At 36.4% G+C, this 14669-nt stretch overlaps 1 protein-coding gene across 1 annotated transcript in view; it reads right to left on the reverse strand.

Annotated features, from left to right (window-relative positions):
* The window catches only part of UVRAG (UV radiation resistance associated), a 322439-nt gene that overhangs the window by 272715 nt on the left and 35055 nt on the right, over positions 1-14669 (reverse strand). Inside the window, exon 3 of the mRNA XM_003780887.2 lies at positions 8431-8465. Within this exon, the coding sequence (XP_003780935.1) occupies positions 8431-8465 (35 nt within the window). The remainder of the gene's footprint in view (positions 1-8430; positions 8466-14669) is intronic.

Consider the following 14669-nt stretch of genomic DNA (forward strand, 5'->3'; position numbering starts at 1 on the left):
AGGCGCCGAGCCTTATCATCAGTTCTAACATGTACCCTTTTTGTTTTTGCATTAAAAGATGAATTCTGGTTTTAAAAAGATCTTTCAAAAAGATCCTACACTCTTTGACCACCAGATGGCAGTCATCAAGTGTCAATTCTTTTCATCTTTCTTTTTTTATTTCCTTTTTTTTTTTTTTTTTTTGCGGTTTTTGGCTGGGGCCGGGTTTGAACCCACCACCTCCAGTATATGGGGCCGGCGCCCTACTCCTTTGAGCCACAGGCGCTGCTCCTTTATTTCTCTTTTTAAAAAATTTCAGAATATTAAAAGGGTACACATGTCTTAGTTACATAGTTTATTCTGTACACTTCGGGTCAAAGTTGTAAGTGTGCCCTTCACCCAGAATGAGTACATTATGCCCTCAACGTGTGGATTAACCCAACCCCACACACACTTATTCCCACTGAGTTTTACTTCCCTATGTGTACATAAGTGTTGATCAACTAGTTCGAATTTAGTATTGATACATACGGTGTTTGTTTTTCCATTCCTGCCATACTTCACTTAGAAGAATGGTCTCTGGTCCACTCAGGTTGTTACAAAGGATACTAGATCATGATTTTGTGTCCATGGCTGAGTAGTACTCCATGCTATATAAATACCACATTTAATCTACTCATGTACTGCTGGATATTTAGGTTGTTTCCACATCCTTGCAATTGTGAATTATGCTGCTACACACATTCAAGTGCAACTATCTTTTTGATAAAATGTCCTTTTTTTTTTCCTTTCGGTAAATACCTAGTAGTGGAATTATAGGTCTACTTTTAGTTCTTTGAGCAATCTCCATACTACTTTCCATAGGGATTGTACTAGTTTGTAGTACTACCAACAGTGTATAAGTGTTTCTTTCTCTCCACATCTGCCTCAAAACTTGTTTGGGGATTTTTGATAAGAGCCATTTTCACTGGATATGGTGATATGTCATTATGGTTTTGATTTGCATTTATGTGATGATTAGAGATGTTGAACTTTTTTTCATGTATTTGTGACCATTTGACTATCCTCCTTTGAAAAGTTTTTGTTCATTTCTGATTTTTTTTTCTTGCTGATTTGCTTGAGTTCTTTGTAGATTCTTCTTATCAGCCCTTTCTTGGATGTACAAAAATCAGTTAGGCACAACTGCTGGGTGTTACATGTGCTAAGTTTAATTACCATTAAAAGTGAGAGGTAAAAATACCTCTCTTGATTTAGATTCAAACATATCTATCAACAATTTTAATTCAAGAACTTAAAAAAAATAAAGGCTCAGCGCCCATAGCTCAATGGTTAGGGCTCCAGCCACATACACCAGGGCTGGCGGGTTCATACCTCACCCAGGACCTGCTAAACAACAATGACAACTACAACAAAAAAAAGCCAGGCGTTGTGGTAGGAACCTATAGTCCCAGCTACTTGGGAGGCTGAGGCAAGAAAAGCGCTTAAGCTCAAGAGTTGGAGGTTGCTGTGAGCTGTGACAGCACTCTACTAAGGGTGACATAGTGAGACTCTGTCCCCCCCAAAATTATATATATATAAAATATGTAAATATACATATAAAACATAAATTATATATGTATAATATTATAAAGTAGTGAGACTACTGTCAAGAAAAGCACTTAAAATATATATAATATGTAAATATTATATATGTATGATATATACATATTACATGTGTAAATATATAATATGTAAATTTATATAATATATAAGTTATATATGTATAATATATAAAAGTAGTGAGACTACTGTCAAGAAAACGCTTAAGCCCAAGAGTTGGAGGTTGCTGTGAGCTGTGATGCACTCTACTAAGGGTGACAGCACTCTACTAAGGGTGATAGCATTCTACTGTGAGCTGTGACAGCATTCTACTAAGGGTGACATAGTGAGACTCTGTCCCCCCAAAAAATATATATATGTAAATATACATATAAAATATAAATTATATATGTATAATATATAAAAGTAGTGAGACTACTGTCAAGAAAAGCACTTAAATATATATATAATATGTAAATATAATATAATATATAATATGTAAATATATATAATATGTAAATATACATATAATACTACTTGGGAGGCTGAGGCAAGAAAAGCGCTTAAGCCCAAGAGTTGGAGGTTGCTGTGAGCTGTGACAGCATTCTACTAAGGGTGACATAGTAAGATTCTGTCCCTCCCTAAAATATATATATATAATATGTAAATATGCATATAAAATATAAATTATATATGTATATGTATACATAATATCATATATATGTGTGTGCATATATATTTTTTTAATGAAATAATTTTGAAAACCTGTTAGGCAGCTTTAGCTGGCCATTTGCATATTCCTGGCAACTCCATTCCCTCATTATATTTACCAAGAGACAAATAAGAGAGCATTTACAGCAGCAGTATTCACACTGGCTCAAAACAAAAAACTAACCAAGTGCCTATCAATATAAAAACGAATATGCTCGGCACCTGTAGTACAGTGGTTACAGCACCAACCACATATACTGAGGCTGGCAGGTTCGAACCCGGCCTGGGCCAGATAAACAACAATGACAACTGGAACAAAAAAATAGCCAGCTGTTGTGGTGGGTGCCTATAGTCCCAGCTACTTGGGAGATGGAGGTAAGAGAATCACTTAAGCCCAAGAGTTTGAGGTTGCTGAGAGCTGTGATGCCATAGCAATCTACCAAGGATGACATACTGATATAAATGAATGAATTATGTTATATCCATATAACTGAATACTACAGAGCAAATCAACCACAAATACATACCCCACAATAAGAATGACTCTTACAATATAGTTGACACATGGAAGCTGGACAACTAAAAAGAATACATAATATATGATTTCCTTTATATAAAGCTCAAAAACAGGTAAAATTAATCTATGGTGTTAAAAGCCAAGAGAGTTTCAATGACTGAAGAGGGGATGAGGGGGGTCGTGGGGTGCTCATGGGCTCATGGTGTTGGTTATATGGATGTATTCAATTTGAGAAAATTCAACAAGCTATATACCTAGGATCTGTAAACTCTACTGTATGTATCAAACTTCAGTAAGAAGTATTAAGTTTTTATGTAGGCAGAAAAGACACAAAAATAGAACAAAGGGGGATGAATCTGGTATTAAGGAAAGCATATAATTGTCAGTGGGAAAATGCTCTCATCCAACTTTTCTTTAGGACTTAAAGAAATAAATACTTGATTGCCATTAGAATCCCTTATCTCAGGTCACACCCCGTGAGCCTGAAAGAAAGACTACTAAATACCCTAGAATGGATGAAGAAATTTCCAAATAATAAGAAAAATGGAAATTACAACTCACACAAGACCATTCCCTAGGTCCTGTATTTCAGTTTAATTAGAAGTGTTTATTATTTTTTGTGAAAATAAAATAGTGCTGAGTCTTACAACCGATAACACAGATTTGACTATGGATCGTGTGGGGGAGAAGAGGGAGAGGTACTATAAATATTTTCTTTCTTGGCCAAGTTCAAGCAAATCGCAATACAATGACTATGAAGATTTTATAAAGATTAAAAAGATGAGGCACATGAGGTCCCTGCTTTCATGAGGTGTATTATACATAAAAGAAGCTAAGACAACCATACAAACAGCTATTACACTGATTTAGAATGAGACTAGTGGCATAAGAGTACAAATATTTTTAAAAAACAAAAAGATTAAATTTCTTCCTGCTAATGATTATAAGAAAGCCTTTCATAAACATCTAGTGCTATCCATTACAATAACCAGTTGTCACATGTGGCTATTTAAATTTTTTAAAATTTAGAATTCAGTTCTAAAGTAGGATTCAACCACATTTCAACACTCAATAGCCACAAGCGGCCAGTGGTAACTGAACTGGACAGTGCACAGAATATTCCTATCACTGTAGAAAGTTTTATTGAACAGTGCTAATCTGAAGCATTCAAGAGTTAGTATAAGAAGCACAGAACTGGCACATAAGGACAATTTATCTAACTTGAGGGGGAAAATACTCTTTTTAACCTTGGTTTATTTTTCCATGTCTCCTTTGACATGAAGAGAGGCAAAATCAAGCCACTCTGGTCTGAGCAGCAAGCTCAAAATATAAACAAAGAAAAACACTCTACACTTTAAAGTTATGTGAATAAAAAAGAATATTAACAAGCCCATCAGAGTCCAGCTTAGTTCACCAGAGTGAAAATTTACCCAAAGCCTTTTTGTAGCCTTCAAATCTTTGCCTAATCTTTTAGTAGCTAACTGAGGATTTTGGGTTTCAGGATATAACTTATAAGGCAATAAATACATTTATTTATTTAAGAACCATTTACTCAAGAAACATTTGTTGAGTATCTTCTATGTGCCAAGCACAATGGTAACCAGAAAAGGGAAAAGTATTCAAACCACTAACTCTATTCATCAAATATCACAATAGCCTACAAATGCAAAATCTTAAGCAAGGAAAGAACCACAAATTCTGTTTATCAGTGCACCTGGCAGTGATTCTTCACAGACAGCAAGAAGGGTCGTAGCAATGTGCCATTTCTGGCATATTCTCTAAGGGTTGCTGACTCCCATGGTGACCAATGCCCATTAATCTGAACCAATCACAATGATTTAGCAAAAAGCTAAGAAAAGAAGAGTTGCCTGGGCCAGGCAGAGTGGCTCACAGCTATAATCCTAGCACTCTGGGAGGCCGAGGAGGGTGGATTGTTTGAGCTCATAAGTTGGAGACCAGCCTGTAGGAGATAAGCACCCCTTGCTCAGACATGGCAGTTCGCTTCAATGTGCTCCCCCAGGAGATTGATTCTGAGAAACATTTCTTTGAAGATTGAGCTTCTGTACCTGCCTATAGATATGCAGAAATATGCAGAAAGGTCTCTCTAAAAGAACTTGTGGAGAATCAGCCCGGTAGCAGCTGGGGGTGAACAAACCGGTCTTCAAGCATTGGGTCCTGTTCTCTGTCTTCCCCCTTCATTAACATCATAATCTCTAGTTTCAGTTTGGGCTAAAAAGAACAGACAGCTAGTCTCTCTTATGTTTTTACTCTAAACAAAATCAATTGTATATGTTTTCCTCAGCCTTCACACTGATTTGTAATCTTAAATGGTAGCTTCCTAATGTTACTTCACTTCTTTGTATATGTGTTAAATTCTTACTGAATGTTAAAAAGTATGTAAGATAATCAGTAAAGTTTAGCCAGGCCGCCGACCACAGCGAGTCTCAGCCTCCCTCCAATTATCATTCCATCTGCAGTTCTTTCCCCTGCGTCTCCGTCTCCGATCAGAGGCTCCAAAGAACATACACCATCACCAGCCTGAGCAAGAGCCAGACCCCGTCTCTTAAAAAAAAAAAAGAAAAAGAAAAAATAGCCAGGCATTTTGGTGGGTACCTGTAGTCCCAGCTACTTAGGAGGCTGGGGCAAGAGAATCACTTGAGTTTGAGATTGCTGTGAGCTATGACACCACAGCACTCTACCGAGGGCTACAAAGTGAGACTCTGTCTCCAATAAATAAATAAGAGTTCCCTCAAAAAGAAAAGAATTAATGAAGTTTATTGAACCTATGTTAAAATATAAAAGAAACAAAAAAGAATCCTTATCAAAAATACCAGAATCTCAAAGAATACTCTTAAAGGGAACATCAACAAATCAATATTTACCCAATAACTACCAAACAGAAGTATACTGGGAACTAAGTGGACACAAAAATATACTGATTTCTGCCCTCTAGGAAATTCATCTACTTTAAGAAACAGAATGTTCATAAACAACTATATATAATGCAAGCAAATGATGTAAGCGGTATACTCAGGAAACAATGTAAATATTGAGTTGAAACGGACCTTGTCTTTTTGTCCAATGCTCTCTTTTGTCTTGAATCCATTCTACAATATGCTTTGGAGACAATATTCAGACTAACTGTACTTAGGGATGAAGGTATCCAAGTCATAGACAGTTCCAAAGCAACTGAAGACACGAGCCAAAGGGAGTTCAAGGTAAGCATTAATATCCAGAGAGATGATGTTTAGAAATGTGGACATGAAATGAAGTGAATATCAAGTGAATCCTATACTAATAATGTAGAACAAGACATTAAAGTACCACTATCGCATATGGTCCATTACGACACAAACCCGGGGTGAAGCTATCCCCATCTACAGAAACGTTTGACTACAGAAAAAAGGACAGAATATGTCAATGCAAAATTCTACTCTATCTGCTCCAGACTCACCCTTAGCCCTGTCTGCAGACCACTACTGTTTCCACCTGAGTCAGCAGAGAAGGTAAAACTAATATTTATTCAGTAGCTATTATATAATGGGCATGGTAGAAGGCATTTATCATGTATTATTTAATGTAAGTAGAGCCAGAACATTACTGGTGATTAGAATTCCCTAGAGATGAGATCTGGCCTAGGATCCAAATCTATTATGGTGTTTAAAAGACATTTAAAAGACAGCTAAGGAGAAGGAAGAGTAGTAGAGACTTGAAAACAGAAATCTGGACTGGGGTTTTGGTCTTACAGTTGTAAGACTGCAAAAGTCACTGAAACTCTCTGGATATCAGTGTCTTTAAGATCTGCCCCATCTATTTTATAGGTAGTCCTAAGGATCAAAATGGGATAACATATATAAAAGGATTCTGTAAATATAACACATCATAGATACCCACTTAGTCATTTAACAAATAGTTACTGAACATCCATCCTATTCTAGACTACAGTGATAAGACTGGCAAGGTTCTTACTTTCATGGAACTTTTATTCTAGCAGGTAAAAGACAGTTAACACGAACACATGAGCAAGCATTTCCAACAGTGAAGAATGTGCCAAAGAAAATAAAACGGGGCCAGGTACGGTGGTTCATGCTTATAATCCTAACACTCTGGGAGGCAGAGGCAGGAAAATCAGCGGGGTATCATGATGGGTGCCTGTCGTCCCAGCTACTCAGGAGGCTGTGGCAAGAGGATCACTTAGGCCCACAAGATTCAGGTTGCTGTGAGCTATGATGATGCCAGGGAACTACTTTAGATGAAATGATTGTAGAAGGCCTTGCTAAAGTGGCATAGCTGAGACGTTAAAGCTCTCTTCAACCCAGTGAAGAGGTGAGGACACAAGCATTCTAGGGAACAGGAACAAGATGAGCTTAGCATGTTTGAAGCGCTGAAATAAGGAAGTATGCCTGGAACACAGTGAGTTGAGGAAAAGAGTATTAGAAGGAAGGTTGAAAAAGTGGACAGGGGCCAAATGACATGTAGCCCTGGACTCTTAAAAGGCTATGCCATTACCATAAAGCTCTTCTTTTTTCTAACACAGCCTTATAAATCAAGCCATTTATGCAAATATCTAGCATACACGCTATCAAAAGTAGTCTAATTCCAGCTTTCTAACTAAGCAATGCCATCACACTAAGAACCAAGTGAAAGTGCCCACCCTACACATAGGCCCTAAATATAAAAGTCTTATGAACTGTAGCTTACACCCACGCTGTGCAGCAGAGCAAGACAGCTTCCCTTAAAAAAAAAAGAACCAGGCTTGGCACCTGTAGCACAATGGTTACGGCGCCAGCCACACACACCCAGGCTGGTGGGTTCAAACCCGGCCCAGACCAGCTAAACAACAATTTGACAATTGCAACCAAAAAATAGTCCAGCATTGTGGTGGGCACCTATAGTCCCAGCCACTTGGGAGGCTGAGGCAAGAGAATCACTTAAGCTCTAGAGTTTGAGGTTGCTGTGAGCTGAGAAGCCACAGCACTCTACCAAGGGTGACACAATGAGATTGTGCCTAAAAAAAAAAAAAAGAACCATGGTTCAAACAAAGGTATCATTTATTAATCTGTCTAGCAAGTCAAAACGTCAATAACTTCTTTATAGCAAATAGAAGTGAGAGAACTGCAGAATTTGAATTTTCAATAAATTTAAGTTTTTATTTGTTTGTTTGTTTTTGAAACAGAGTCTCAAGCTGTCACTCTGAGTAGAGTGCTGTGCCGTCATAGCTCACAGCCACCTCTAACTCTTGGGCTCAAACGATCCTTTGCCTCAGTTTTTCTAATTTCAGTAGACAAGGGGGCTCATTTTTGCTCAGGCTGGTATCCAACTGGTGAGTTCAATCTATCCACCCACCTCGGCTTCCCAGAGTGCTAGGAATATAGGTGTGAGCCACTACCCCCAGCCTAATTTAAAGTTTTTAACAGAAAAAAAATGTCAATTTTTTCTGATGTTTATCAAGCACCTATTACGTGCCAGGAAAGTTCTCAGCACTAAAGGTATACCAGCGAATAACTGATGATTTCACAGTAATTGAGCAGATCTGTCGAAGTCTCATAAATCAGAGCTGAACCTCAACTTATTTTACATTTCCACATTTCATGCAACAGGAGCTATATACTTAGTCATATGGACCTATCAGAAAGCAAACTTACCAAGGAATTCTTAATCACTTCACTTCTATAAAATTCTGGAAGAGAAGAAAAAGAACAATAAGTGGTATGACAGAAAATAAGCCCATTAACTAACTCTTAGTCCTATAAACCTTTAAACATATGTTCCACTAAAAGTCAAAACATTTTTAAGAAATCTATTCTCTCTGTATCTTTAGCTGTAAAAACATTAATTAAAATAAAGATTAAATGAAAGTGTTTTAGAGAGAGAAAACATAACTAAAGAAGGTGAAAACCTTTTCAGATTTAATTTAGTGACTGCTCCTCACTGGCTCCTTTAATTTGAGTCCTTAAAAATTCAAATTTCTTCTTCCTTCCCTACTTGTACTCTTTACAACTGATTCTACCTTCTCTATTTTTCTCAGACCTTTCTAATGACCAGTTATCAGTATTAAGGAATGAATACTGATCTAGCAACCAAGTAACCTAAGTTCTACTTCTACCTTTGTTACTGATATTGTCCCTTTAATTTCCTTTTATGCTTCTGCACTTTATGAAATAGGGTACTTCACTTACTCATATGAACCTGTCAGAAAGCAAAGTTACTTAAAAGATACAAAGTTCCCAGTTGAACCTCGTATCTTTATATTGTTATAGGACAGTATTTCCCAAGTGTGATGCACACACCACTGGTACTTGAGATGATTTTAAGTGATACATGAACAAACTTTACTTTTTTCTAACATACTGAAATTTCTGTCACACATATCCAACCTCTAACTGTCGGCTCTATGAGGGAAGCAGTGTTTGTTTTGTTCAGCTGCTATATCTTCAGTACCTAAAGCCATGTCTGACACAAGGAAGACAGTAAGTATTTTTTTAATTGAACAATTTCACAGATTATCCTTGGACATAAGCTTAAAAGTTGTGAACTTAAAAAAATTATTAAACAAGTAACGGTATCAAAGTGGTCCACTAATGACTAAAGCCAGGGAATCGTCAAGTAATGAAAGACAAGTAAACCTAGAAACAAAATTCTTACAGGCAGGCTCTTTTGGTTAAAGCACTTCTTGACAAACACACTATGTATATTACTTTATTCCTAGCTTCCTTTAAAAAAGAAGATAATTATTCTATTTTGTACAAAACCATCACAATGTATAATATTAAGTGGGAAAAAAAGCAAGTTCTAAGAGAAATCTTATAATAGGATTCCAATTTTTATAACTATGCTAACAATGCATATCTGGGATGATAGGATTAGGCTGCTTACTTTAATTTTTATTATTTGCCTGGCAGTTTTCTAATTTTTCCATTATAAATCATTATTTTTAATAAGAAAAAAGATAATTCTAATTTTTTTAAAGGGAATGTCCTACTGATGAGCATTTAGGTTAATGTGAACTTCTGGAAATTTCAAAGAATGCTATGAACAATGTTTTACAGATATATATCCTCACTTGCATCTATAGGGCAAACTTTTAGAAGCAAAACTGCAAAATTGAAGAACAAGTAAGTACAATTTCATAGATATTGCCAAATCGTTCTCTAAAAATGTTGTAACAATTTATAATCTACTTATAAAAATACCTGTTTTCTCAACAATGTACAATCCTAAGTATTATTCTTTTCTTTCTATCTCCAAAAGCTTAACCAATTATTCTAACCATTATTTGACTATATACACATATAAATATATGTATGTAACATATAGATATATATTATTTAATATATATGTATCCTACATTTTTCCAGGAAAAAAAAAAAAGCATAGAAGAAATTTAAGTGTTTTTTTATAACAAGGGGATTTTTACATTATATTTAATATATTTTTGTATTGTTTCAATTCATTACAAGTATGTGTTACTTTTAAATCAATGAACAACACAAAAAAGATATTCCTTTTCCCTTACGACAAAGAGAATATCTTAGCTCAATCTGCAAAGTGCTTACTAAATTAAAAAATTGTCAAAATATTTATCTCCAGCTCTGAGAAAGTTAATAGTATTATTTCTTCGAAACTTTTCTTGACTGGCTAACCATATGAATTAACCAAGCTGAATAATAGGCATTTTTTCCATTAAACCCTCAAAATGAACCTGCCAATCTAAATGAATAGAGGTCAAAAAAGAGCCTTACAATTGGAAAGAAATCATTGAATATGAGGTAATTTCTAATAAGCTAAACTTGGGACTATACTATCATTCTACTGCATCTAAAATATTGTCAATGAAATTTGTAGCAGGATGTAAAAAAACAAATAGTGAGTTTAGAATTAAAAAAATAGTTTCAGTCCCCAATCCACCAGGTGTAAGCTTTGTGAACCTGGACAGGTCAATTAAACCTTCTGGCAATCATTTTGTCCCCTTTCAAAGGAGAATGATACCCGGAAAATAACAGCATTGTTAGGAGGCTAAAATGAAATAGTGAATTAAGAACACTTTATATGTGATAAATTAATTTTTATTAATAAAATTTTATTTTTTTAATTCATTCAATTGCAGAAAAATCACAAGTAAATTTTCAAAAGGATACCATCCAAGACCTATTTCTATGGGAAGGGGGCTGTTGGATACAAATGCTTCTCTGTGTGTCTGTGCCAAGACCTGGAACACCCAGAGCAATCACAGATTAGAGAGCCAGTTTCAATGGCAGATTTTGGCTATTAAGCAGCATTCCATTCATTCAACAAAGACTTTATTACTGCTTACCCATACTCATAATAGGAAAAATACAAACTCAATACTGCAAAACTATTTTTCACCTGACAGTTTGGCAAAAATTCAAATTTGCACAGTCTATTCATTAAACTATGGGCGGGAAAAGGTGCTCACCCACAAAACTCCCACAGAGGACTATTTTGCAATATTTACTATAACTACAAGTATGCACTCTTTGTCCCAGTAATTCCACTTCTTAGAATTTGCCCTACAGATACACTAGCAGTCATACGAAACAATAAATACAGTTATTCAGTGCAGTACTGTGTGTATAGCAAAAGACTGGAACAACCTAAATGCTCACCAATAGGAGTAAGCTAAATAAATACGATACATCTATTCAATACAAAACTATGCAGGAAAAAAAGACAGAGATGCTGTCTATTAACTGATATGGAAAAATTTCTAAGGGGATAGCTTGAGGCTCTGTCTCAAAAAAAAAAAAAAAGAAAAAAAAAAAAAAAGAGAGAGAGAGTAGAACCATACTTGACCTCCTCCCTACACTAACCACCTCCTCAAATTGCCCTCATCTTCATAGACCAGATGTGCACCATATGCACATACCAGTACAGTAGGCCCACTACTTTGTTATGTTGACCACCTCCATATGTAGACCAGTTTGTTGCAAACCCTTGGGTGGTCAACTTACAGAGGTTCTACTGTATTTTGAACCATGGATTATACTAGTTATTCAAAAACTTAAATTAAAAAGAGAAAACTATATGAAGGCCTACTATGTACCAGGCACTGTTCTAGGTAATGGGGACAGAACAGTGAGCAAAACAGACCCAAAAATCTCTGCCCTCATGAGACCCACATTCTTGTGGAAGGAAACAGAACAGTAACCAAATAATTAAACATATAGCACGCCAGGTGATTTTAAATACTAAGGAGAAAAGTAAAGCACAGAAGGGGGAAAGAGAGTCAAAACTTATAAAAGGGTTAGCCAGTGATGAAGGAGAGTTTCTCTGAGAAATATCTGGAATAAAAACCTACAAAAAGGTAGAAGGGCTAGTCATGCAGTTATCTGAAGGAGAGAGTACCCAGGTCCAAGAAACAGCACGTGCAAAGGACTTTCAGTTGAAGTGAACTTGATGCATTCAAAGAACAGCTAGAAGGTCAGTGTGGCTGGAACAGAGAGTTAGAGAAGTACCAGGAGATGAGTTCTGAGCTGTAACAGAGGGCCAGGCCAGATCACTAAAGTCCTTCTAGGAAATCATAAGGATTTTGGCTTTTACTAAATGAAATGAGAAGGCACTAGAGAGATTTGAGGAAAGAAATATAGGATGTAAGGTTCTTGTTGATAGGATGTTAGTTGAGAACACACTGGGTACATAAGCAGACTAACCTTTACTTCAACAATTCAAGAGGTAAAAGCAGTTTGGAGATAGTAAGAAGTGATCAGATTATGAATATATGTTCATAGAGCAAAAAGTATTTGCCAAAAAACTGGATATGGGACATAGGAGATAGGAAGATCCAAGGTTCAGCTACGAAAATGGAGTTGTCATTTTCTGACAGAAGAAAAAATACAAGATTCAACAAGGCAAACCATGTAGTTATAAAAACTAAAAATAAATAAAAATTGTAAAAGAAAACAGGAGATGAGGCCGAGGGTGGTGGCTCACACCTATGATCCTGGCACTCTGGGAGGCCGAGGCGGGTGGATTACTTGAGCTCACGAGTTCAAGACCAGCCTGAGGAAAAAAATCAATACCCCATCTCTAATAAAACTGGAAGAACTGAGGCAAGAGGATCACTTGAGCCCAAGAGTGGGAGGTTGCTGTGAGCTATGACACGATAGCACTTTACCCAGGGTGACAGCTTGAAACTGTCTAAAAAAAAAAAAAAAAAGAATATAGTAGATGAGTCAGGGCTAGAACATCAGAAACTCAGTTTTAAACATACCAAGTTTAAATTACCTACTAGATGCCAAATGGAGATGAAGAATAGGCAACTGGATCTAAGAATATGAGTTCAGAGGAAAGATCAATAGATAACATTTAAAATTATGAAACCTGGATGAGATCACCAAACCAGATTATATAGAGTTCATCTTCTGATACAGTCAAGCTGGCTGGTATTACAGGAAAGGACAGGCACTTACATTTCATGGGTGAGAAAACCACTATTAGTGAAGAACAAACTTAATCTTACAAAAATTCCAAGTTTAAGAGGTACCCAGAATCAGAACCTACTTCCCCATACAGCAATACAAGGCTTTGTTCTCTGGAGGTAGAACAACTGATTTGATTTGAACCACCTTAAAAAGTAGACAATCTCCTAACAGCACTAAAAAATAAGTCAAAAGTCAAAGAAAAGATATTCACACATATCTTTTTTGGATCTGCTATGAATTCAACTAAAATAAAAGAATAACTGAGAAATCAGAATTTCAGATACTCTTCCAGTAAAATACATTTTTGTAAAATTAAGAAATGATACCACTAATCAGGTGGTACAGGTTTAGTGAAAAGAGCCAATTGGTCTTTTATTGTGGTCATTATATATAGCAAGGGTCAAATAATTACCATGAAAAACAACATGACAGGTCCAACAAGATAAGGTGATAGTAACTAGAATTACTAAGCAAAGGCTTCCAGCTCCTCCTATGGTAGATAAAAGCTACAAAACCAGGTGGCACCCATAGCTCAGTAGGTAGGGCACCAGCCATATACACTGCAGCTGGCAGGTTCAGACCCAGCCAGCTAAAACAACAATGACAACTGCAACAACAACACCAAAATAGCCAGGCATTGTGGCAGGCACCTGCAGTCACAGTTACTTAGGAGGCTGAGGCAAGAGAATCGCTAAAGCCCAAGAGTTTGATGTTGCCATGAGCTTTGGTGCCACAGTACTCTACCAAGGGCGATAGCTTAAGACTCTGTCTCAGAAATAAAAAAAGCTACAAAACCCAACAAAACTCATGAATAGACTTCTTTTAAGCATGACATTTTGTGGCAGGAAGAAGTCTAAGAAATCATCAATCCCTTTATTTTAATGGTAAATTTACTAATTTCACAAAAGGACTAAATACTCTACCCAAGAGGCTTGCCAGGTAATGCAGACTGAACATCACTACCAGACCCTGGACTTCCCTCTGATCTGTCACCAGCTATTCCCTAATTGTATTAATAATCATCTCATTGAGATAACTTTTAGAAAACAGTCTATATTAACTTCTAGTTCAAGATGTAATCTGGGGAAAAAAAAAAAAGATGTAATCTGAGCTAGAAGAAACTAAAAAAGAAAAACAAAAGTTGGCCAGGTATGGTGGCTCGCATCTGTAATCCTAACACTCTGGGAGGCCGAAGCAGGTAGACTGCTGGAGCTCATGAGTTTGAGAACAGCCATGATCCTGTCTCTACTAAAAATAGAAAAACTGAGGCAAGAGGATCGCTTGAGCCCAAGAATTGGAGGTTGCTATGAGCTGTGACATTACAGCACTCTACGCAGGGCAACAGCTTGAGACTGTCTCAACAAAAAAGAAAAGTCACTTTATTTTCCTCAGATCATATCTCTAGACAAGATTTTATTTATTTATTTATTTTTTTTTTTTTT

This window comes from Otolemur garnettii, unplaced genomic scaffold (genome assembly GCF_000181295.1).
Source record: "Otolemur garnettii isolate 467f Iridium unplaced genomic scaffold, OtoGar3 scaffold00001, whole genome shotgun sequence".
Classification (NCBI taxonomy): Eukaryota; Metazoa; Chordata; class Mammalia; order Primates; family Galagidae; genus Otolemur; species Otolemur garnettii.